Consider the following 27,661-nt stretch of genomic DNA (forward strand, 5'->3'; position numbering starts at 1 on the left):
GAATTTAGAATCATCTGCGCTGATTGGCGCTGAAAGTTCTGTTAACGCGACCTCCTAACGAGTGGTTGACTTATCTCAACGTTGAAAGGTACCGTTTCAGAGAACTATGATTTTAATAAGATTGAACAGACACAAGAATCTATTTCCAAGCAGTTCATTGATACTACCTTGACCGTGACCTCCCTAAAGTCCTTAAAGTGTTTCATTGAAAAGAAATCAAATAACATTGATCATCTTCCTTTTCAACATGCCAGCAGTATGTGGTCCTCCCCATTTACAAGTTGACGACGGGGACAGACTGGAACAGGTACCCGATCCCCTTCAGTCTCTTACTCTTGGAGTTGAGTTTTTCCACCCTGGAGGAAGCTCCGCACACCTTTGCTGTAAGACTTTTCCTAAGTTTTCTCCTTATTTTTCCTTTGATGTCCCTCTTAATTCTTCTGGCTGCAAACAAACCAATTGAAGTCGACATGAATATAAAGCTTGAAGTGGTTATGTAATTTGACTTGAATCCCTCTTTTCAAAGCTGATGCCTTTTCTACGCAAGACAAGTCATGAGTAGTCAACAGGTCAATGAATGGTAATTAAAGGTCTAAAAACCCTATTCAAATCTGCAGACAATTAACTTTCACTCATTATCAACCGATGAATCTGAATTCAAATATACAAAATGGCGGACGACGCCATGGAAACGTGAATCAGTTTCGTACTTGCACAAGCTATTTGGTACAACCTTGAACAGAAACGGATGGGTATTTTGGGACATACATTTCAACCCGTATTTGCCCATCGACATTGTCCTGAACAGATCAGAGAATATGAACGAGTTATGGTTCGGAAATGATTTACATATTCTCGTCTGGGAAAAGAAGTGTTTCATAATTCTTCGTTCGTTCATCTCTTTTTAAGTTGCCAACTTTGAAAATCAATCGCATATTTTGTAATCATATGTCTGATATACAAATTCAGGTACCAATTTGTCAACGGTGACTCCAAGAAAGATTCTTTCCACGATTACTGTTTTAATTGCACACATGTTTACAGTACATACATGAAGTAGTCATTGACTCTTTTTTCACCCCTTTGTGTCTTGTCCTCTCACTTTTCTGTTTTGCAATGCGATGAATAACATGATATAGATAACTTCCGTATGATTGCAGGTGACCGTTATGAGTTGTCGGTCCATCGAGAAAAGTTAAAGAATTTATCCTGTCTGCACGATCGAGGTATAATTTATAGTTGTATACCAGTATATATATTTCCCATTATGCGTGCCATCAACATACACATCGACAACAACCAACGCCATCTGGACTCGGTGACACCCTATTGACGACCCCCGATCAATTTAAGTCACCTCTTAACCGACCATTTAATCTTTCTGGAGGCGGGTGATTTATGCAGAAGACAGAATATGTTTCGTCACTGTTTCAAGATATACAATTGTTTTCACCATAAGGATGTGCCAAACAAGTTGAGGAAACACCACTTTTACAAGACATCCAGCATGTCCAATGAATATTCAGTGAACAATATGTTGACTTTTTTAACAGCCTGAGGCCAAATTATTTTTGCATCTTTTTCTGTATTTCTTTTTATCAAATCCCTACCTGACCCCGCCCTCGCGGGTTGTGTCAGATGCACCATGATGAAGTATCTTGCAACACCCACTGTTCGCCTGCACGTCGCCTGCTTGTGGATTGCCACATGGCCTGTGGGCGTGTCCGGCGTCCGCCATACCTTGGAGCTGACGTCGGACGTGTTCATCACGACTTTGTAGGACATGTTGGCATCTTTCAGGTGGATGTTGATCTCTTGTAGCAACACCCTTGACGATACTCGCTTAAGAGTCGCTTGCACGTATATGTCTGTAATGAATGCGTTACACCAGTGAGAGAAACAACAAGTGGAAGTTTAAATCTGTACCAATCTAAAATAATAACAAAATATTAAGACAAATACTGTATACAATGCTTACTCGTCCAGATCCTATCTATAGTCTCCAATACAATACAATAAGCTCACCAGAGTCTTATATATGATTACCAAAGTACTATCTATACTCTTTAAAATACTATCAAGTACTATCTATGTTCATCCAAGTCTTATATATGATGACCAAAGTGCTATCTATACTCTTTGAAATACTATCAAGTACTATCCATGCTCATTCAAGTCTCATCCATGTACCGCCTATTCTCTTCAAATACTATTTGATACTCAACAAAATATCATCTATACTCGTCCAAGTAGTATATATACTCAACCAAATAGTATCTATACTCAACCAAGTTTTATGTTTGTTCAGCAAAGTACCATCTCTACTATTCAAATGGTATCAGTATTCTACCAGTTTCCGTTGTTTGTCTCCCTCTGGGGTTAACGAGGCAGATCAGATGTCCAGTACCCCATGTTTGTCTCCCCGCTGGGAGAACAGGACAGTATAGGCGCCCAGTACCTTACATTTGTCTCCCTGGGAGGATAATTAAGCAGAGTAGATCCTGTCTCTGACCTCTTTGGTAGGTATGTTTTTCCTTTGGTATAATGCAGGATGTATAAATATATGTTTATGAGAGAATGTACCAGGAGATAAAGGATTGATTTAATCAGAAGGAACGGCATAGAGATATGTGCAGTACGTTATCAGCATATTGTCAATATATATCATTACTGAATAAAGAAAAAAAGATTCGTTTCATTGTAATAACAGAAAGTGTCAAGTATCACTGTTTTGCCTTAGACGTTCGAGGCATAGACTGCTATAGAGGAACATTTAAGATGGTGCAAGTTTGTAAATCGAAGGAAGTGGGTGTTGTTGGAAAAGAATTCCCATTAAAATTCCTTCTTCAGAAGTGAATCTTATATTCCATTTGTGCACACATCCTTTCCCAGTAGTGTATATCCAATGAGTGTTATGGTTTAACAATAGTTTAATGTGGGAGGAAAGCCCGAAGTGATGCAGGTTTACCACTTTGGTGAAACCCACATAGGTATGGTGCTGACTAGATGAAATAAGGACATATATATTTATAACTTACACTTTAAGAAATGAATTTTTACTTCATAGATGTATACGTATATGTTTTTATTGTAAACTACTGTTTAATTATGCATGCACGTTACGTGTTACAACTGTCATAACTCTGAGTTTACTGAATTGACATCTTCAATATTCCGATGGCCTGATACGTTGCTCATGAAACATCCTGATATACGATTATAGTTTTGAATGTTGAGTCGTTAATTACTAACACGTAACACGTGTTAATCGTATCCAAAATATGTTTACTCCCTTAGACCCGATCTATTTGGGTATTTTTTAACCAAAGGGCAGACTGTAATTGTTGTTTCAGGTGTCTTCTCATTTGCATCTGGTCCTGTGCTGTTCCTGGTGTGCAAATGTGGCGTAAACTCACAACAGCGATGTATGTCAAAGTACCACGTTTGTGTATTTGCAGTAGAGTGTAAATGTGATGCCTACACATCAACACTACTAGTACGAAAGCTGAAATGGGTACATTAGATAATTACGCACATCTGGCACATTATGCTAATTGGTTTTGAAGGTTGAATTTTGATGCGCGTTTGTACGCAAATGGGTTATGATGATTTACATTGCGTATTTTACGCATATACGCAGCTTATCTTGAGTTCAGTCGGATATCTTTCTGTGCAAATCTGCGACCAGGATATTGTTCGTAATTTTCTTTTGTATATGTACTCCACCTACGAGATTCAGTCGGTATTGTGGATGGAGCTGGGTAGATCTGGAATGTTCCTGGTTGAACTCTGAGCGCTCTTGAACACATTTGTTTGTCTGTTGTTGTCCCAAACCCGTCCAGAAACATTTTCACTGAAAACCGAAATAACAAATGTTCACTCGATGAACTATAAAACAAGGAATATTGTACATTCTGAGATATTACACTTTCCAATATGTTGAGATATACACATACACGGAGCAGGTTAGCTGTGACACATACACATTGAGCAGGTTAGCTGTTAGACATACACATTGAGCAGGTAAGCTGTGAAATAAACTGTGAGACAAAGATATAGAGCACGTAGGCTGTGAGACATAGATATAGAGCAGGTAAGCTGTGAAATAAGCTGTGAGACAAACGCGTTGAGAAGGTAAGCATTGAGACATACACGTTAAACAGGAGAGGGAACACATATATTTCAGCAGAAGATAAGCAGTGATATATGCACCTTCACCAGGAGATAAGCACCAAGATATATAACTTGAGTAGGAGATAAGCAGCAAGACATATAACTTGAGTAGGAGATAAGAACCAAGACATATAACTTGAGTTAGGAGATAAGCAGCAAGACACATAACTTGAGTAGGAGATAAGCAGCAAGACATATAACTTGAGTAGGAGATAAGCACCAAGACATATAACTTGAGTAGGAGATAAGCACTAAGACATATAACTTGAGTAGGAGATAAGCAGCAAGACATATGACTTGAGTAGGAGATAAGCAGCAAGACATATAACTTGAGTAGGAGATAAGTAGCGTGACAGACGTCTCGAGCAAGATAGAAGCAGGGGATCAACACCTTGAACTCCAGAGAGACAATGAGGCCTACATTGATCAAGAGATAAGCAAAGAGGCGTATACCCTTGAGCAGGAGATATAGTGAGATATATACTTCAAACAGAACTTGAGCAGTGAGGCACAGGCGTCGAACAGCGGATTACCAAGTGATGTGCAGTAAGACATACATACAAAGACATAACCAGTGAGACACATGTGTACAAAGGAGGTGAGAAGTGTGACATATGTGTAGAGCAGAAGATGAGAAGTGTGAGATATGTGTAGAGCGGAAGATGAGAAGTGTGAGATATGTGTAGAGCAGGAGATGAGAAGTGTGACATGTGTGTAGAGCAGAAGATGAGAAGTGTGAGATATGTGTAAAGCAGAAGATGAAAAGTGTGAGATATGTGTAGTGCGGAAGATGAGAAGTGTGACATATGTGTAGAGCAGAAGATGAGAAGTGTGACATTTGTGTAGAGCGGAAGATGAGAAGTGTGACATATGTGTACAGAAGGGGATGACGACTGAGACATTATGTTTGTTATGCTTTCGTGCAAATTGAAACATCTGAATTATTGGAAATACCAATTTTGCATCTCATATTTCGCTTCTTTGATTTGTTCTTAAGTGATTTTCTTCTTGATTTCTTCCGCCTGCCCTTGCCAGTCCTCGGGACAGTCGACGGGCGAATCATCGGATCAGTCGTGGGGTAAGTCGTCGGGCCTGTCGTCCGGCCAGTCGACGGGACTGTCGTCGAGGCAGTCGTCGGGACAGTCGTCGGCACAGTCTTCGGGACAGTCGTCAGGGCAGTCGTCGCGACAGTCGTCAGGATTATAGTCGACCCGGTCATCGGGACAATCCTCGGGGCAGTCCTCAAGACAGTCATCGGGCCAGTTCTTGGGCGAGTCCTCATGCCATATCTTTGTTTCTTGCGATATCTGGGTCCTGAACTAGCCCCTGAAACATGGCCAAGATCAATAATGATGATATTGCTAGTAATTATTATACTTCAGAAGAACATACAAGTTCATTACATTTCGGTTACGGTATTTCCAACAAATTTTGAACCAACCAGCCTGTTCGAAAGAGATGATGAACTAAAACATTTTTTTCTACATAACGAGTTTTTATTTCTAAATATTACTAATTTTCAAAGTCTGATAGGGGATGCGGCGGATGCCAGGAATGCGATTGGCGAAAATGGAGCTGTTGTTATGATTAAGCGATAACGAAAGTGCTTGATTCTAACGTAGCTGTCCTGTGCATGGGCGGTCCTCTTGGGGTAACAAACACAGGCTCTTTTGGTGGTGGTGTTTTGTATCCACGCCATGTTGTTGGTATCCCTCGACACATTCATGGTCCTGGAAACATCCTGCTGTGTTAGCTCAGCCTACAAATGTCCGATAACATTGTAACGATGGCCTTTTGTCAGGCAGTATTTCCCGGCGTAGAAATTGTAAGCGTATACCGGGATGTTCATCTTTGGCAGTGGATAACTGATGTTGAATGAGCAAAGAACGTGCGGTGCCTTTTAACGTCAAACGTTCTCTGTCTCTGCTGTCTAAGCATATAATACAGGCCAATAGTTGATTCTGAGCCTGCAGTGGCAATAGTGACCCTAATATTTCTTGTGTATTTTCTCTTTCCTAGAGTATGAAGTCATATAGCCTATGCTGTCAGATAACATTCAGTAAAATGACACAAGGGGCAGGACTCATTCGTATTCATTGAAAATGTTAAGATACAAAATAACAATGAAGTAAATAGTTATTATTTACGAGGCCAGAACTGACTGTTGGTTTGTTGTTATACGCCACAGTCAACCATATTCCAATATAATATCATATTTAAGGAACGAAGTTGTATTGACGTTCATCAGCTGATGAAAACAGCGCCTCACGTGAGCAAATTCCATGATGCGCGAATCTTTATATTGACAGGTACATAAATCATAACAAAACTATCCATTAAACATCAAACTTTAATTATTTAAAGCGAACTATATCAACGCCAAGAGTCGTGACGTCGTAACGTCATCAGTCCCAAACATTCCATTTGGAGTGACATCCCTTAGTTTTATAAACGGTAGAAAATGGCGGCTACGAAAAGGTCATTCACTTGAAATGAGCAGCCAGAAAAAGTAAGCGTTGGAAAGAAATCCAGACTCGGCTGATGCTGAAAATGGATTGATATTAACGTTCTGTGAACTTTGGGTGTGTGTTTGATTCATACTACGGCTGCTGTTGACGGGGATTACCATTTGAGGCGGCGTGGTTGGATTTCCCGGATCAATACAGGGCAGTGTGGAGCTCAGTTATAGCTTCGAATGGACGCTTCATTTCGACATACATGATTTGTCTGGCCTCTAAGCCCGCATCATTCATGCCTGAATCGATGCCGTTGTCCCCAATGATTTTCATGTTATTTTTAGACATTGAGGAATTCCCCTAAAGTAGTTCTGTATGACTCCGATCGATTGACAACGTAATCACGTGACATTCTGACGTTCATCGAAAAAATGAACGACAGTCAGCTTGGTAGTGTTCACCTGGGCGAGGTCACCCGCTGCTGTCAATATTGTACTGTGACAGTACATAATGTTGTAAGTTTATTTCTGTCGATTGTCAGTGACAGCAAATTAATCAAACGCTCGACAGTGACAAAATATGGACATTTGTGAGCGCACTGACATATATTGTTGGGCCCGATACTTATTGTTGTTGCTGTGTTTTACCGATTGTATTTTATTTGTGATTGTAAAGCTAAAACTGTGAGTTTCAATATTAATTGTTGATTACTCATAATTCATGTGTGTCTAGTTTCTGGGTTACACTTAGCGTTTCGATTTATGACTTAACACATAACACTATATTGTAGAAAGTTCGGTTCTCCTTTTACACACTGAAAGCCTTTTCGCATCTTCCGTCTAAAATTAGCCCGATGCTTACATTTTTGTTTTGTTTAAAGCACTGTGAAGAAACGACATATTCAACTCAACATTTGTTTTAGCATCAAATTCCGGAATTTTTTGCCTCCCATGCCAATTATAGTTTGCAGATTCAGATAGGAACGCCGAGGCCTCGAGGCCGCCGAGGCCTACAAATGAACTTTGATCCGTAGGGGTGGGTGAGCGAGATAAGGGGTGACGAAAATTGGTCACGTGGTACATAAACAGTTTTCTATATATAGATAACCTAGTGAAGAAATAAAATGTACTGTAAAATCACCCCTCTCTTCTTAGTCAGTGTTTACACAAAACCCGAGAAACAATATTACAAAAAACATTATCCGGTTTATTTTAAGTTGCAATAATGAAGAAGACAGTGTCATGTACGCAGTGGCGAAGTGTTGCGTGTCTTTTCTTGCTTCCGAGCGAATCAAGAATCATAAGAAAAGGAGAATCTGGGATTCGAACCCAACATAACAGTGAACCTTAGACACTTCTTGGAAAATGCATGCAGTTGTATAATTAAAAGCAATGTAATAACTGATTTTAAAAATGCATTTATCGCGTTCGTTTTATGTCCGCATTCGCGATTTAACGAAGGGTGTATCTTGTAAGATGTAGAACCAGCAATGACAGAATTGGTTTATAAACTTGTTTCATTCTTTCAATGATACGTTTCAAATGAGATAGTATATGTGCCCTCTTTATATTAGCTCGCTAACATGTTAAGATATTAAATAAAGTTCTAAACAGTTCGGGATAATAGGATTTGGAAATGTGTTTCGATGTGTGTTTAGGATCTAAAACACATTTTTTTGCAGTTTATGAAGTGCCCAGAGAATATGGATTATGATATGCATAAACACTGACCATAACCGAATGCCGTTCATTCAAACGATCTACTGTCTTTTACGACATTGTTTCAAGATAATGTGCAGATGATTGTACTCAACTTACCGCCACCGAAATTATGTATAACAGCTGAAGTGAAAAAGATAACATCTTAAACCCGCGTCCACCTAATCATGCATAACACATGTTATTATAACAACAATTAACACAATTTTTATTCATCCCAAATTTGAATTGTGAAATACCAATCTTGAAATTCAATTCACTTAACATGCACATTGTATATTTATATTTTTCTTATAGGTTATAACATATATTACTCCCTTGGTTCCGGTCTATCGGGTATTCTTTAACTAATGGGTAGACCTTTATATATTGATATTCTATTTTAAATAATGTTCAGGTGACTTTTAATTTGCTTCTGTTCATGTTTTTGTCCAACGTGTGTCATACTGGCATAAGCGCCCCCGAAGCCATATACACGTCTAAGTTACAAGAAGCGAGAAGTATTCATTACCCACTACTGTCGATTTCATGTATATGTGATCCCTGCCATACATAACGATTGCAAAGCAATAAAAATACGCAAGCTGAATATGATACATTGAGTAATAATTATAACGCTCAGTGTAGTTGTACTGCTGGGTTATCTGGAGCTCTGCTATTATTGTTTAAACATATGCACACCTACACAGTTTTATCTTCAACGGGCAAGTAAAGAGCACATATGCACACCCTTTGTACGGTGCTGACAAATGAAATAAAAGAAGTATAATAATAGAATTTGAATAAACTCATAATCCTTTCTTTTTCTGTTGTGCCTAATCTTTGAAACAATATGCATAATGAAGTGTATGGGTCTTAACCATAATGAACAGATTTTTTTCCAAGCGAGCTATTTCTTTCAGGTAATGTTTAGATAATAATACTCGACTTACCCCCACCGTTGTATTTTGGTCTAGATTGTATTGCAGAAGCTGAAACAAATTAGATAATTCACTGAAGAGATTTTAGGAGTCGTTTTTCTTTCCAACTCCACCAGTTATCACATATCTGTACATGTACATAACAAGACATCACTTCTGTACTGCAAAACATTACACTGACGCGTTACCAAACTGTAGTTGTTTGCCAGTATAGAAGCAGCTGATTTACCCTAAAGGGTGATTTCCTTTATATAGTATACATATACTCACGGAATGATTGTTGTCCAGATAGTATTCCAGAAGCTGAAACAAATATTCACTGAATAGATTTTTCTTTCCAACTCCACCAGTTATCATATATCTGTACATGTACATAACAAGACATCACTTCTGTACTGCAAAACATTACACTGACGCGTTACCAAACTGTAGTTGTTTGCCAGTATAGAAGCAGCTGATTTACCCTAAAGGGGGATTTCCTTTATATAGTATACATATACTCACGGAATGATTGTTGTCCAGATAGTATTCCAGAAGCTGAAACAAATATTCACTGAATAAATTTTTCTTTCCAACTCCACCAGTTATCATATATCTGTACATTTCACAACGTGACTTCCATATTGCAAAGCATTAAGCTGACGCGTCACCAATCTGGAGTTGTTTCCAAATATAGAAGCAGCCCATTCTCCGTCATTTCCTCAAAGCTCCAAACATTGTAACACACCTCGTACTTCCAGTCCGAAAACAGCTGATTTACCCTGAAGGGTTATTTCCTATACATACATATACTTACGGAATGATTGTGGTCCAGATCGTATTCCATAAGCTGAAACAAATTAGATTATTCACTGAAGAGGTTTTGGGGAGACGTTTTCCAAAAATAGAAACAGCCCATGCTCCGTCATTTCCTCAAAACTCCTCACATAGTAACACACCACGTAATTCCAGTCCGAAAACATTACGACCAGACCTTGGCCTTGATCAACACAACTGTTTAGGATCCAGCAATTATCCTCGCCTCTTACGACCAGCATATGTTGCTGGGGACCTAGTCTAATTCGGAATTCCCTCGGAGTGTATTTGAAGAGATACATAGAGGTTATCACGCGAGTGTGTTTGGGGATGATAAATATCCTGCATTAGGAATAAACATTGTATTTAGCGAGCCTTGGCGAGCTAAATACATAGCGTTTATTCCTAATACTGGATATTTACCATCCCCAAACACACAAGCGTGATAACCTCTTTATCATATAATGTCATTCTTTAATTCTGTGCTTCAAAAGCACTTTCCCTCTTTCACAAACATTACCGAAACATTGCGAGTTTTCCTGGAATGCGCGCATTCATATTTATTACGTCACAGGGTAAGTGATGTGTCAGTCGGACAGTGACAGTAGCCAATATTGTTCCAACTGAAATCTGTTTCTTATACAGTGGCGAAGCAACATATACGCAAAACAACTATTGTTTTTATTTGCCTTTCGCGGCAATCCATCGGTCTGTCCGCTAGAGTAACTGCCCTTTGTCAAAGGGAAGCTACTCTAACCCTAGTCTATGAGACGTCACGGCCACGGTCAGACGTTGTTGACCGTCGGTCTGTCATAACGTTGAGAAGTGTAGTCAGATGTACACACAGCGACAAAACGAAACAAGGTAACAATTCAAACATATTTGGTTCCAAATCAAACTATTTTAATTTGTGGAGAAGGTTTCAAGCCGCAGAGGTCTACAAGCACAGATATGGATACTGATCCCACTTGGCTAGGCCTCGTGCCCTCGCAAAATTGTTTCGAAATTTATATCTCGAAAGTTGCCAAAACTTATGAAATGCCTTCGCTACGTCACACTTAGACACTGATTTTCAGTATATTAGACTGTTCTTTTGATAATGATAGCAATTATCCCTGTAGTTTATCCAGATTCCCGATGGTTAATTCTGACTCGATCGCCAAATGACGAGGGCGACGCCATGTTTGTTTATAAACAGTGAAAGTAGTCCCTACTTGACCTTTGATATTTGCATCTCTATCCGCATATGACCCCAACGGATATCGTTTTTATCCGTTGGCTTTATCCTGTCGAGAAACCTACCCATTATATGATAAATGAAGATATATAGTTTCATGTTATGATATATCCGCAATAGATACTTACTTTATGCATATTGAGTGAATGGTGGGTGCAAACAGTCGGGTAGAACATGCTTAACCTTTTCGCGAACACCAGGTGCCATCCTTGATGTTCAGTGGTTCGTTCATATAATTATTACAGCTGTTTTTTCCTATGCTTTTGTTACAGTAGATAATCTAGAGTGGTTATTCTGTTGCATTGACAATATGTATTTACGGAAACCTGAACAACGACTTCGACTTTATATCTATTGTGACTAAAATCCTTCCAAATCTTAATATATGTTAGTTTAATGGTAAATACATTAATACATTCTTTTAGAAAGTGTAACCACTTTGAGATTGTTCTGCCACGTGACCCTGACCTTTGAACATGTCAGCATGTGGCAAAAGAATTCCTAAGGTCCGTGTGGAATAAACGTTTATTGTATTATATCCTCTAATGCCAAGTCTTTCGCCGTATTCAAGAGAAAAGATGATACAACTACATTTCAAACTTTGCTCCAAAGTGACATGGACCTTTGACATTAATGCAAATAAAATGATGTAGATATTTAGTTCCATGCCGTTTAGGTACCATTACCTCAGAACCAGACAACGATATAGCCACCTCTTACAGGAAACAGAATGTGATCTTGACCTTTTACTAACCTTAACATTAAACTTTTGCCAAATAAATTCCCCATGGTTATGACGAACTCCATGGAAGGATGATATATTATGTCAATAAAGTGTGTCTAGTACACATTAAATAAAACACCGGCAGCAGCGGTCAAATTCAAACGAAATCTCAGGACCGACTATTTACTATTATGGGGCCCGGGAATATGTGTTAGGGAGGGGGAATTTTGTTTCGACCCTGCTTTAAGACACACAAATCAGTATGACTATATACAGAGTTGAAGAGTATCATTACAATCATTGAATAAAACACATGATCAAGTCTTTCGCATTTGTGCCCAATCTTTGAAACAGTGTCATCAACACCATCGATCAACAGTGATCTGTCATGTTTGGGAGCATTGTTTATTGACCTTGAATAACTTAAGTAATGTTTGCTACTTTTATGATTTGAGGATAGATTTCCAGTATTGAACCTCAAGATTCACCTTTATACTTGTGCCTGGTTCAGCAGAATGTTTGGAGTATGTCCACACTACTCAATGAATCGTATTTTCCACCACCGTCAATACTTCAAGGGCATGATCCTCCATCACCCGTGAATAAATGCGACCGTTTTGCAGTGTAGTCTCCAGATTGTAATCAATGAACGGAGCATAAACCTGGTTTCAGCAAATGTGATGACAGCTCAGAATAATGAGCGTTCAGCTTATATCAGCAATATTTCTCGAGCAACGCGTGGTTTCTTCTACTCCGCACATTGCGTCAATGTCAGGCAGCGGTGGGGTTCGCGCACAGTTCGTGCATGGAGAAGGTCTCATTTGACCTTCCAGACGACCTCATTTCATTCCTGACTAAAACACGTCACAACACGCAAATCAGTTGTGTGTATTCACGGGTGGTGGGGGAACGTAGTATACACACATCCGTGATGACGATTTCTATAAACTTGTTAAAACTCACCTACAGCAGGGTTGACGATCTTGCGACTCACCATGGAGTTATAGCGTCGTACACTTGCTTGTGGGAAATAAGCCCGTTCTGCAGGACCAGAATGTGTTGACAAAATTGCATTCGTAATTACCTATTTACGGGATATACATATATGTAATCTGATCAGTTTTATAGAGGTCGTGAAAACACCTGCAATCTAGATAATATAACTGTGAAGGCGAATAAGGGGCAAGTGTTGAGTTTCTAGAGTAGTCTCCCTTGTAAATAAATTAACATTTTGTCTGTTTGTCTCTAGGCACACAGTGGCCAGCATGTTAGACTTGACAAAGAAGAGAAAGTAGGAAAATTGCTCGTAATCCTGGTTATAACGTTATTAATACATAAACAGCATGAAAGTTGAAGTAATGTCAAAGCTTGAGCCTACGATGTGACCGCTGAACGGGCCTCTCCTTCTTGTAATCGTCGCCGCGTATGTTCGTCTTTGTTGCCTGTTGCTCTGGCTTCGTTGCCACCATTGACGTCAGAGGAGTGACAAAATTATACTGAAACATATAAACTTAGGTCTTTTACAAACAATTGGACATATTTTAAAACGAATTTCTCTCTTAAAACAAATATTAATGTAGTTTTAAAAATCCGATGATCTCAAAATATAGTTTGCATACAATCTTATTTGTTTCAGATCTTTTACTCCTTTATGATATCTCTCTACTCTCTTCTCCTGAAAGTTTCGCTAAATAGCCGCAGAGAGTTTAGGTATAATTGGAGGTCATGTTCGTGTGGAGATAAAAATATATATATGAACAAAACGGAGCATACGTTGTTGCCATAGCTACATACTATCCAGATACCAAAATCCGCTTTTCCCTCTGAATAGATGGCCAACTGTTTTAGGTTAAGGTATTGTGTTCTATCTGTCTGAGTCAATCAGTAAAGACCATGCATCATCATATACTTTAACATAACTCTGACCTCAAAATACATTCATCACCATATGCATGCACGCAACCCTGATATACATATCATAAACTCATGCAACTCTGGTCTCAAAGTCCATTCACCACCATATGCATGCACGCAACCCTGATATACATATCATAAACTCATGCAACTCTGGTCTCAAAGTCCATTCACCACCATATGCATGCACGCAACCCTGATATACATATCATATACTCATGCAGCTCTGGTCTCAAAGTCCATTCACCATCATATGCATACATACAACCCTGATATACATCAGATATACTCATGCAACTCTTGTCTCCACGTTCATACAACACAACAAGCATACACACAACCCTGATATACATCACATATACTCATGCAACTCTGGTCTCAAAGTCCATTCATCATCATGTGCATACACACAACCCTGATATACATCACATATACTCATGCAACTCTGGTGTCAAAGTCCATTCACCACCATATGCATACACACAACCCTGATATACATCACATATACTCATGCAGCTCTGGTCTCAAAGTCCATTCATCATCATGTGCATACACACAACCCTGATATACATCACATATACTCATGCAACTCTGGTGTCAAAGTCAATTCATCAATATATGCATACACACAACCCTGATATACATCACATATACTCTTGCAACTCTGGTCTCAAAGTCCATTCACCACCATATGCATACACACAACCCTGATATACATCACATATACTCATGCAACTCTGGTCTCAAAGTCCATTCACCATCATATGCATACACACAACCCTGATATACATCACATATACTAATGCAACTCTGGCCTCAAAGTCCATTCATCACCATATGCATACACACAACACATTGACTCATACAACTCGTTGACTCGTTTGATTGCATGTAAAGGTACCTCACCTCATGGGTGATGGGTGAAATGGGGTTTTAACCCCGCGTCCAAGATAATTGCACTTATATAGCGTCGTGCATGTACGTGTTATGTTTGTGTGGCTGCTTGTACTAGTCCTGACTGATGCCGATTTATAGTGCTAGCTCACTTAGATACCATGCCGCAGTTTAACATGAATACCCCACTCAGACACAGTATACTGACTCCGAGCCGACCAGTCCTTGTTTTAGCCCCTTAATGCCGAGCGCCAGACAGAGTAACAACAAATACCATCTTTTAACGTCTTTTGGAATGACGCGGCCGGGGATCGAACCCCGGACCTTCCGCTCTCCGGGCGGACGCTCTACCACTAGACCACGGTGGCGGTCTGCACCTCATGGGACATTTCTCATCATCAATTACTGGGTTGTCGTCCCTGACCTGGCCTTATGCTTATGGTACGAGGCGACTTTATGGTTCGAGTAACTTTGTTGATGGCATGTCATCTTACCCTGATGGCATGGGACGTTGCTTTATAACAATCCAAACACCCGTTTATCTGACCAAGACTAGATTAAATACAGGTCGCCGTCATATAGATGGGATGCTAAACGTCTACCTACTTTGAGGGCTAACTCCGTAATCTTCCGGTCAACATCGGACTTCTCGTTCTTATACTCGTCCTTCCTCTTCTGCAGTAGCAGATCCTTGATCCTCAGGTATGCCCAGCTCCTTTCAATAACAGACGCGAAGTCCATTGGAATAGTAAAATAGGGGTTGTTTGTCGATGGCTCAATGGGTTGTGTGCTGTGGTTATCCAGAACCACATTCAATTTTCCTCTGCCGATGTCTGCAGTCAGTAAAGCACCGATCAAGGTATTGATGTTGTCACTCATACGACCGGCTACGACCACGTCATTGCCCCTGAAAACGTTCCTGAAGACCGTCGTCGTCAGGGTGTCGGGATCGACTGTGCCGTTGATATATTTGATGTTCAAGTTCCGTAGCACAGTGGTGGAAATGTCATCATAGAATCCCTCTACCTGATCAGCTGCATCGGCAGCTTCGTATATTCTCCTAGCAAAACCGCTGTTCTGGGCGGAGACTACCTTCAACAGGTCATAATCAGCTCCATCACCAAACGCCAGTCCGAACAGAGACACAACGTCCTCATTGAGGCGTTCGACATTCTTAGCAATGGAGCCGGGGTCCTTGATGCCAACCGTGGGCTGACCGTCGGTGAGGAAGAACATCACAGGCGTGTGCTCCTTGTACCTTTCTTCCAGCATGAAGGAAATGCCGTCGGTCAAGGCCATGTTCAGGTTAGTTGCTGAAAGTCAAGACAGTGCAGCTGTAGTTTCGCTGGTATATATATATATCAAATCGTGAGTTTCTCCCTTTGAAATCAACCAGGTGTCACTAATAAAAAACAATGTACCACGTGTGTTGCATTTCCCTTGGGTACTACGTGTCTCGCTCACCAGGGGCGCTACCTATTCCCAGGTAACCATGCACCATCTCTTACAATCCCCATGGACCACTTATTACTCTAACACTCCCCAAGGATACTACGTGTCTCTTTCGCAATCCCCTCAGAGAGCCACGAGTCTCACTCACATGTCGCTATTACAATCCCACATGCACCATGTGTACAATCCATAGGGCACCTGAATCTATCTGACAATCTCCCAGAGCACTGTGTATCTTTATTGCAATAGCACATGCACATTTGTTTCCCAGACAATACCTAGGGCACAATGTGTCTCTCGAACAATCCCCCCTGACACGCCGTGTCTCTATTTTACCACCATATGACTTACAATCCCCCATGGCATCACATGTCTCACTTACTATCCCCCATGGCATCACATGTCTCACTTACTATAACCCATGGCATCACATGTCTCACTTACTATCCCCCATGGCATCACATGTCTCACTTACAATCCCAAGGGCATCACGTGTCTCACTTACAGTCCACAGGAAATCACTTGTCTCACTTACAGGGCACCACGTATCTCACTTATAATCCCCCAGGGCACTATGTGTCTCACTTACAATCCCCAGGGCAACACGTTTCTCACTTACAATTCCCCAGGGCAATCCGTATATCTCATTTACAATCCATCATGTTTGTTTCCATATTACTGCCCTCCAGGGCCCCACGTGTCTCTCAAACATGCACCACCTGTCCCCCACGGACCACTTATTTCTACCCCAGGATTCTATATGTCCCTTTCACAATCCCCTCAGAGCGCCACGAGTCGCACTTTCCTTTTTGTTTCTCCCCAGAGTACGACGTGCCGCTGTTACATGCACTACGTGTCTCTTGGACACCCAAGCCTATCTGACAATCTCCCAGCGCATTATGTGTCTCTATTCATGTCTCACTTACAATCAATCCACTAGGGTACCACGTGTCTCTATTACATTCCCACAAGCACCACATCTTTCTATTACAATCCCACATGCACCATGTCTCTTGTACAACCCTCTCGAGCAACCGATTCTATCAATCTCGCTGAGCATCGTGTGTCTCTATTACAATCCCACGTGTGCCACATGTCTCTGATACAACCCCACATGCACAGTGTGTCTCACTTACAGTCCTCCGCTTCCAGTCCACTAACATAGTCGAGTGCTTCATCGATGGTACTCGACTCAACGGGGACAAGCGCCGTCTTCCATTTCTTAAGTCTGTCATCAAAGAGGAAAATGTTGAACCTGTCGGTTTTGCTCAGCTCTTTAAGAATAACCGTCATGGCTGCCTTCAGTTGCGCTATCTTGGTTCCTGACATTGAACCGCTGATGTCAAGGACAAACAGTATGTCCTTGGGGACCGGGAGGATGTCTTCACCAGCGTTCTCGGGGGCAAAGAAGTGAACGAAGTACCCGTCAACTACCTGAAATGTATTTGTGGTAGATGGTCTTGTTCCAGTAGTAGCTCTGAGTTCAATGGAACCCTAACTGCCTCTTACTCCGAGACAGACATGTGTACAATATGTGTAAACAATCTAGAAAGTAAATCTAAGACTTGTTAATTGTTAGTTACTGAAAACAGTGTAGCGGGTAAATCTAAGACTCGTTATATGTTAGTTACAGTAAGCAACCTAGCGGGTGAATCTAAGGCGTGTTCTATATGAGTTACTGTGAACAAAATAATGGGTAATTCTAAAACTTGTTCTATATTAGTTATAGTAAAAAATATAGCGGGTAAATCTAAGACTTGTTCTATTGCAGTGACAGTCAACAATCTAGCGGGTAAAGAAAGCTAAGGCTTGTTCTATATTAGTTACAGTAAAAAAATCTTGCGGGTAAATCTAAGGCTTGTTCTCAATTATTCACAGTAAACAATCTAACGGATAAATTCTGACACAAGTTCTATGTTACGCACAGTGAACAATCTAACGGATAAATTCAAAGACATGTTCTATGTTACTTACAGTGGACAATCCAGTGGGTAAATTCTAACACATGTTCTATGTTACTTACAGTGGACAATCCAGAGGGTAAATTCTAACACATGTTCTATGTTACTTACAGTGGACAATCTAGTGGGTAAATTCTAACACATGTTCTATGTTACTTACAGTGGACAATCCAGCAGGTAAATTCTAACACATGTTCTATGTTACTTACAGTGGACAATCCAGCGGGTAAATTCTTACACATGTTCTATGTTACTTACAGTGGACAATCCAGCGGGTAAATTCTAACACATGTTCTATGTTACTTACAGTGGACAATCCAGTGGGTAAATTCTTACACATGTTCTATGTTACTTACAGTGGACAATCCAGCAGGTAAATTCTAACACATGTTCTATGTTACTTACAGTGGACAATCTAGTGGGTAAATTCTAACACATGTTCTATGTTACTTACAGTGGACAATCCAGCAGGTAAATTCTAACACATGTTCTATGTTACTTACAGTGGACAATCCAGCGGGTAAATTCTTACACATGTTCTATGTTACTTACAGTGGACAATCCAGCGGGTAAATTCTAACACATGTTCTATGTTACTTACAGTGGACAATCCAGTGGGTAAATTCTTACACATGTTCTATGTTACTTACAGTGGACAATCCAGCGGGTAAATTCTTACACATGTTCTATGTTACTTACAGTGGACAATCCAGTGGGTAAATTCTAACACATATTCTATGTTACTTACAGTGGACAATCCAGCGGGTAAATTCTAAAACATGTTCTATACTACTTACAGTGGACAATCCAGCGGGTAAATTCTAACACATATTCTATGCTACTTACAGTGGACAATCCAGCGGGTAAATTCTAACACATGTTCTATGTTACTTACAGTGGACAATCCAGCGGGTAAATTCTAACACATGTTCTATACTACTTACAGTGGACAATCCAGTGGGTAAATTCTAAAACATGTTCTATGCTACTTAAAGTGAACAATATAGCGGGTAAGTCAGGCCCTGTGCTGAAAACAATATTATATGTGTTTTGATTATTAGGATGAAAGATATATTATGGTGATAAAACACCCACTCACCAAAACCTCCCCTCCATTCTGATCTCTGTCCACGTCATACTTGATAAGCAGCTCTTTGTTGACCCCGTTCTTGCCAAGAAGTTTCTGTTGGTCACGTGACGGGTTGTATACGATGTATCGGCTGTTAGGACTTGGTGACAATACGGACACACCAATCTCCTCTGTGAAAACACAGTTAGTGAGGCATGACAATGAGTAAGTCATGACATGACAATGAGTAAGTCATGATATGACAATGAGTAAGTCATGACATGACAATGAGTAAGTCATGACATGACAATGAGTAAGTCATGATATGACAATGAGTAAGTCATGACATGACAATGAGTAAGTCATGACATGACAATGAGTAAGTCATGACATGACAACGAGTAAGTCATGACATGACAACGAGTAAGTCAAGACATGACAATGAGTAAGTCATGACATGACAATGAGTAAGTCATGACATGACAATGAGTAAGTCATGACATGACAATGAGTAAGTCATGATATGACAATGAGTAAGTCATGACATGACAATGAGTAAGTCATGACATGACAACGAGTAAGTCATGACATGACAACGAGTAAGTCAAGACATGACAATGAGTAAGTCATGACATGACAATGAGTAAGTCATGACATGACAATTCGGAAATTCAGGTTTGTAGAACGTTGAAGTGTGCCCATCTTATTATTGATATCTGGCTCAGTTCATTTAGGGCAGGTGGGCGGTTGGGTGGAGTTTGGGGAGAGGTGGAAGTCGATATATGCAACGAAATATGTCATGCAAAGTTGCGTCTCCTAGGCCTAGAACGCATTTGATCAAGGGTTCGATTCTAACTATATTCATTGGGTTGTCAGTACTATATGCGGTAGAGCACCTGCACAACTTCGTGCTTTACTCCGCCGTAACAGAACTGAAATGCACCTCAACGATATGTTAAACTAAACCCACTCACTCACACATTTAGGGCTTAGCTGTATTAGCTACGGGTAGACAGGGGTGTGTCAAGGGATTTCGTCAAAGATAAATATTTGCTTGGGCCATTCTTGCGACTCACGAATTGTATTGATCTATCTATTTATCTAGGAGTTTATGATGTTAACATTAACTGATGCTTGATAAGTACTGCACTTGTCATGATAGTAGTTGTGTTCAAGATAAGCTTCACAAAAAGAAATAGGAAAAAGGAGTGAGGACCTACGACATTGTGGTATTTTTCCCCACGTTTTTATAGCTTGTAGCATAAGTACTGTCCCTCAACACCAACAATTAATGTCGTGTAGTTCGTGTGGGACGTAGATCTTACATGATGCACTCAAAACCTACAAGGGAAGTACCAAGATCTTACTTAATGCACTCAACACCTGCATGACGTACAAAGACCTTACATGATCCACTCAACACCCGCATGACGTACCAAGATCTTACATGATGCACTCAACACCTGCATGACGTACAAAGATCTTACATGATCCACTCAACACCTGCATGACGTACCAAGATCTCACATGATGCACTCAACACCTGCATGACGTACCAAGATCTTACATGATGCACTCAACACCTGCATGAAGTACTAAGATCTTACATGATGCACTCAACACTTACATGGCGTACAAAGGTCTTACATGATGCACTCAGCACCTGCATGACGTACAAAGATCTTACATGATGTACTCAGAACCTGCATGACGTACAAAGATCTTAAATGATGTACTAAACACTTAATGGAGTACTCAAAAATAAACTTTAACATGGTGAACCCAACACCTTCAGCGAACAGCGTGACGTTTCAAAACCTGCATGACGTACCCAACACATTGCTGTTTTCCCCACTTGGAAACTCGGTTGTCGCTGCCGTGATGACCCGGCTGTCCTCGATGAAGACCTCAACCTTCACCTCGCGCACCAGTTGATCCGGGTTCACGTGAATTCTCTGTTCATACATGCCCTTGCAACGTGGCAACAGCTGCTGATAGGTCAGGTTGAAGGTCACACTACTTCCAGGCTTCAAGTTCACCGACACGTCAAACTTGTTTGAATGTCTCGCGCTATAACAAAACAATATTCAGTTCCATTATCACAGTGTACAACCCCACAGGTCACGTGGCATTCCAGCTCCCAACTTGGAATCTAACCTTACCCAAATCGACAAATCTATCTACAGACAAGTGCTCTCTATCTTCAGGTACTTCTGCCGTAGGCTTGTGGTCGACGTCGAAATATTACCTAGAAAATAGGCAAAACTGTAATACAAAATGAGCTCCACTTTCACCTGAATGTAATGACGAATCGAATTATTGTCATCAACGTACAAAAAAATACTGAAATGGCTTTGTTGTCATAGGCATATTTTGTTTTAAAACGCGCAATTGTCTCTGAACTGATTACTTAACCGCAAAGTATAGAGTGTGTGATGTCAACCAATGCGATTTGTTAAAACACTCAATGATGCGATTTAATCATTTTGTTGTGTTCCTCTTTATACATGCATACAAGTTGTTCTATGGAACAATACCCTGCAGCATCATGAATATAACACTTTATCATACCTCCATGTCAGAATGGTGAGATTGGTCACGTGATCTTCATACTATATTATGTATCCGCCAGGGAGGGAAATAAATGACTGAGCGGCAGAATGAATCCCTTATACCCCACAACGAAGAAGACAGGTTGCACATGGATTTTTCTGCGGGAGAATAAATCCTTTATACACCCCGCTTCGAAGCAAACACCCTCATGCTTTTTCCGAGTCAATGAAAGTCACGTGACATAGCAACTCATTCAAAGAGCTGTCAAATTTGTATTTGTGGTTTTATGCGTCACTCTCGTGGTATAGAACCTAACGCAGGACGCATAAACCGCATGTACCCTTGGTGATACTGTTACAATTTATAAAGTGATGGAAATGCTTTTCTTCCGGAAAACCCATGATATGAAGGTGCTAGTCATGATTAGGGGTTGATAGTCCTGCACCATGACCGGGGAATATATTTATTTTATGAATAAAATAAATCTAGAAACGCATACAAAAGCAAGTCTAGCCAGCTCAAGCTAGCTCTGAAATCAGCATAGGGTTGGTTTTTTAGAGTCAAGAAGGATATTGTGTAATATATGATTTCAGAGACTAAATGTTAGTCTAAGGGGTTGACTATCAAGTTTGATATTCTGGTCAGAGCGGTAAAAAATACAATTAATACGCCCGCAATTAATAGGAACAATAAGCTCAGAGGTTCACTATTAATAATGATTTTCCGTTCAAAGCGGTAATAAACACAATTAACACACCTGCAATTAGCTATTGGGAATAATAAGCTGTTTTGGTTTTTGGTACTCTAGAGGCTTTTTATTTTTAAAAAGTTGTCATCAGGTTTTATACCACAGACAACAATTTCATGTCATAAAATGTCTCAAACAGATACTAGAGGATAATACAGGGTGTGCTGACGGTAGCGTCAAACAACAAACAAGCACGGTATGAATGAATTAACACAGGGCGGTTACACTGACGTTGTTTTGATGTAGCCAGCACTCTCCCCGCGGTCCTTGGCCTGTTGATAGGATGTCAAGGCCTTTTGTTTCTCCTCCACGCGACCGACGTACACCTCTCCATCCACAGTCCTACAAGGAAAATGTTTACCATGTGATAATACATCGTCAATAGTTCAAGGGATTGTATACAGCACGTCCCTCCATCAGTATATGGGGGACTACACAGTGACCTGCGGCAGCTTAGCCAAATAAGACACAAATGAAATTATAATTTCTGAACATTTAAGTACAAATTTATAAATTAAATTTACAGATTTATTATACTTGGTCCTGCTCTCTTTGGGTTTTCCTTTACCACAGGGAGAAGCTGTCAAACATTAAACCCAATTAAAGATGTAAAGAAGTATATATGTATACTACTAAACTTTTCATAAGCATAATCAGATTTATCATTCTATTTAAATATGCACTTGACATACATATATTATGAGAACCAGTTTTGTGTATCATGGAGAGATAACAAATATCCCTATCAAAAGTCGAGAAGTATATTTTCACGAACAAGAGACTTCTAAATGCCCCGGGATCTTAGTCTTTGTGTAGATGTTTCCAAAATATACGGGGCGGTCGGAAGCCTAATGGTTAAAGCGTTCGCTCGCCACGCCGAAGACACGGGTTCCATTCTCGACATGGGTACGATGTGTAAAGACCCATTTCTGATGTTCCCCGCCGTGATATTGCTGGGATATTGTTAAATGCGGCGTAAAACCATACTCACTCACTCCAAAATATACATGGAAGTCGTATGATTATGAGTGAGTGAGTTGTATTTAACGCCACTTTTAACAGTATTACAGTTATATCGCGGCGTGTCGGCTTAATGTGGGAGGAAAGCCCGAAGTGATACCGGTCTCAGACGTTAACCATTCGGTGAAACCCACGAACACGGGTATGGTGCTGACAAACCTAGTAACATAATCGGGGCGAACCGGGATTCGAACCCACAATCATAGGTTTCGGGCGTGCCCAGGGGACGCAACTCTGCACGGCGAATCGCGGCCCCTTAGATGACTGGGCCATCGGTGCCCTCCCATGCGTATAACAAAGGAATAGTGCTTAACTTAACCAGATTGTATGTGAGAGCCATATCTCTTACATGGAGAAGTTGGAGATAAAGGCTTCCTCGGGCAACACGACTTCAAACACTGCCTCGCGGCTCTGTGTTCCATCGTCGTTGATGACGGTGCTTGCGACTACGGTGGAGGCAAACCGGTAACGGATGTGAGAGCGAACCAGGAAGGATTTCACGGTCAGCTGAAACACGAAGAGAATGGAATGAACTTGCACGTGTGTACAGGTAGTGAAACACGGTTATTATCTGTATAATGACATCATATCCAAGGATTCCACGACCTGCCGGAACTCGGAGGGAGTGACTGGGAACTTGGACGTGTGTACGGGAGGAGTAGCAAGGTTTTATGTAAGTATGACAGCACTATTCAAAAGGGGATTTCACATTTAGCTGAATCACAAAGAAGGTGATCGTGAACGGTCACGTGTGTACAGGAGGTGCAATGACGATGTTGGAACATGATGACATTCTGAAATTCAACGTTATTTTCACTTATTTAATTAGTCTTTATGCATTAATCAACAATATTGGATCAGCACATTCACTATAAGATGGTTGAAATTAATTAAGTGACTTCGTAACGGAATTCATTGAACTATGTATTTGTATATTTAAGAGTGTAAGCGAAACTGGATGTAGGCAATACTGGACGTTGCCAACGACGCTGTGACGTACTCACTCGGTGATATGTTTTAAAATAAGTAACACGACTGCTAAACACAGTTTGCTTCACTAATTAGTTACATACATCTATCACTAAGTTTTGTACATAACTTGTGATCACCAAATGCACCACCTCCCCTTCCTAGAAAGCTGAAATTAAGAAATTGTTTACATAATCATATTGATTCTCACACTTGTAACAGTTGTTTACATCTTTTTCCTTCTCGGAAGATATTACTGGCGAAGAAGTGCTTGAAATGGAACAAAGCAGCGGATGAAGACGATTTTCCTCTTGGATTTGTTAAACCTTTGGGTGATTTCTTATTTCCTTATTTGACAGACGCATTTAATTAATGAGGTACTTAGTGACGCACATCCCGAGTTTAGGCCCGGCTATTTACAACTGAAAATATATTTACGTTAAATGCTCTATGTTCTAATATTTCTGTAAGCTCAAAGGCCTTCCTTACTGCGCCACTATATACTGAAGTAGGCGTTCGACCTTGTAGATAGGAAAAAGCGCGTATATTTGTTATATATCAAAGGATGTCATGGGACAACGTATTTTATTTTAAAAGCACGTATGAGTGAGTTGCTCTGTGTGTGAAAACGTTTGTCAGACAAAGGGCTTTAATGCCACATCAGGTGTGCACCAGGGCTGCGTCCTGAGTCCGCTACTTTTCATTGTCTTTTAAAAATGATACTTTTTATGTGACATGCAGTAATGGGATATTTGTAACTCGGGAAAATTGGGATCTACATTTTTTATTTTCTCTTTATGATGATATAGATGTTTTCTTATACTGTGAATTGTCTAGTAAGCAACTTGACACTCTGCAGCAGGTTTGTGACACTTTGGTGCCTTGAGTTCAACTTAGGCAAGTCAAATATGGTTGTATTTAGGAATGGTGATACAGTTGTACAAAGTGAAAAGTGGTCGTTTCGTAAAGTTGTTTCTTATCATATATATTTAGGTTAATGTTTTCTTGTCGGCTAAATTGCTCAATGGGCTGCAAAAGGCTAAGAAAGCTCGAATCCCAATGCAGAAACTATGTAAAGAAACAAGTTTGTTACATTTTTAACAGCCAGTATGCTTCTTGTAGACAAATATCACCAATTCTTGTACATGGTGTCGAGATATGGGGCACCAGGTATTTTGAAGAAATCAAAAAGGTTCATGCGTCATATCTTAAAATAAATCTTGCTGTTGCAGTTGGAAAAGTTTGCTTCGAGTAAGCCTATACTTAGGGAGACGCGCTACACCATGTTTACTCAAACCCAGATTAAATTCTGATTACACTTATACATATGCCACATTATCGGTACGCTTACTAGCGTTATCGGTCGCAATATCTTTAGATAATAGTGGCAAACACACATGGGCATCTGATGTCAGAACACTTATTTTCTTGTGTTTTTTCTTATGCTTGGATTGCTCAAGATGTTGGGGATAAGTTATTATTTGTTTATGTCTCTGTAAACGACTCGTTGATATTTTCGTTCAAGGTTGCTCAGAAAGTGCTAGATCTTCTCATTTTCTTTCACATTATGCTTCCATTACATCTGTTTATACATTTGCCATTACATGATACACCCCTTCCATGAGCTGTGTATATGTTTAGAAACTGTTTACAATGTTTCAAAACACAAAACGTTAGGAAGAACAAAGATATAGACCATTAACATATTATTGTAACATTGTAAATCTGGGTCTATTGAAGACGAGTTTCGTGTCCTGTTAATCTGCGATGTCTCAGCTTCCAAAGACGAAATATTTTGCCATATCAAGAAAATAATTACTTAAATCCCCAAATAATGTACAATTTACCTAACCCAAATGATGAAAATACCATTAAGTCAGCAGCTATCTTTATCAAACACATTTTCCGTAACATTTCTAAACCTTTTTAATTTAGCAAATGTCCTTTCAGTCAACTGACTACAACTATATGTTGTCGTTTCAACTATCCTCTTGGCCACGAGGCGGAAATACTGAATGCACATGTCTGTCTGTCTGTCTGTCTGTCTGTCTGTCAGTGGTTGAATGAAATAGCTAGGGCATTATTTCATTGAAGTCACAGCGTGTCGGTTTAAAGGAGGAGGAAAGTGCTATAGACGTGTTCCGTGTTGGTGTAACTCTTAAGCACGGGTATAGCAATGTACAGGCGATTTGATGACATTAATCAGGTTGAAACACGCACGGATAAATAATCACTACCCTAAACAGCCTAACGTTGCCAGTCAATTACGCAGTATGACATTCACTCACATGAGTACGTGCCGCGACATCGCCAGGGCAGGAAATGCATACGATAACACTAAAGACTTTCAGATGTCTCTCAGGCGCGTTTCCCTCACTGTGTGTAACAGTCAAATATTGTTCATCGCCGAAGCGAGAATCCGTATGGACAATGGTATATTATTATATTGACATTGATAAATGTGCTTGCATTATGTGGGAATACGGTTTAGAATAGTTCCTTTGTAACCTACGTATGCTTGTCGTTGGGGGCAACTAAATGGATCAGGTGGTCATACTCTGTGACTCAGTTGATTGCATGCACACACACACGGACGGTGGTGAACGGTGCTCATGATATCAACCACTGATTTGAAAGGGTAGATTAATGGTGTTCTAAACAACATCTAAATGGATCAGATTTAATGACAAGGCTCTTTGCGCGTCATCCCACGCCAACGCCGTAGAATGGTGCTCACCATATCAACCACTGATTTGAGAAACTAGATTATTTAATGGTCGTCTGAAAGTATGCTTCATATATTCAACACAACAAGTCAAATAGAAGAAATAGAGCATTACCTGATTTGCGAACACTGGTCCAATATAAACCACCGTTGCCAACAATGCAAGGGTCACGTGACCCAACGCCTGCAGCATCTTAGACTGAACCAAGCTCCGGTGGCTGACTGTGTCAAACTGATTCCCAGCCCTCACTACATCAACATTTATAGCCGGGAATCCTCAAGGCCGACGACTTGAATTTCAGGATATGATATAAACAATGAACAACATTCGGT

At 40.3% G+C, this 27,661-nt stretch overlaps 1 protein-coding gene across 2 annotated transcripts; it reads right to left on the reverse strand.

Annotated features, from left to right (window-relative positions):
- Positions 1 to 94: 94 nt before the first annotated feature.
- LOC139454298 (inter-alpha-trypsin inhibitor heavy chain H4-like) lies at positions 95 to 27,661 on the reverse strand. 2 transcript variants are annotated; one of them, XM_071235917.1, is made up of 17 exons: positions 27,444 to 27,659; positions 23,984 to 24,141; positions 22,846 to 22,956; positions 21,145 to 21,383; positions 19,344 to 19,504; positions 17,420 to 17,717; positions 15,438 to 16,144; positions 13,402 to 13,519; positions 12,987 to 13,064; positions 10,064 to 10,096; positions 9,772 to 9,804; positions 9,538 to 9,570; positions 9,280 to 9,318; positions 5,128 to 5,499; positions 3,731 to 3,853; positions 1,611 to 1,868; positions 95 to 444 (listed from the first exon to the last, which is right to left on the reverse strand). In XM_071235917.1, the coding sequence occupies exons 1-17, from the start codon at positions 27,519 to 27,521 to the stop codon at positions 275 to 277; spliced, it is 3,009 nt and encodes a 1,002-aa protein (XP_071092018.1). In that variant the 5' UTR covers positions 27,522 to 27,659; the 3' UTR covers positions 95 to 274. The 2 variants fall into 2 exon arrangements, with proteins under 2 accessions (XP_071092018.1, XP_071092019.1); XM_071235918.1 differs by lacking the exon at positions 9,538 to 9,570 and having other exon boundaries at positions 27,444 to 27,661.

This window comes from Haliotis cracherodii, unplaced genomic scaffold, assembly GCF_022045235.1.
Source record: "Haliotis cracherodii isolate W230 unplaced genomic scaffold, xgHalCrac1.p SCAF_10, whole genome shotgun sequence".
Taxonomy (NCBI): domain Eukaryota; kingdom Metazoa; phylum Mollusca; class Gastropoda; order Lepetellida; family Haliotidae; genus Haliotis; species Haliotis cracherodii.

Bases quoted from the DNA above. Each gene is read 5' to 3' on its own strand.
- LOC139454298 (XM_071235917.1), bottom strand. From the start codon at position 27,521: ATGCTGCAGGCGTTGGGTCACGTGACCCTTGCATTGTTGGCAACGGTG. The intron at 24,142-27,443 runs GTAATGCTCTAT...TTCGTGTTTCAG, and splicing joins GACCAGTGTTCGCAAATCAG to CTGACCGTGAAATCCTTCCT. The intron at 13,065-13,401 runs GTAGGCTCAAGC...CTGGTCCTGCAG, and splicing joins GCCCGTTCAGCGGTCACATC to AACGGGCTTATTTCCCACAA.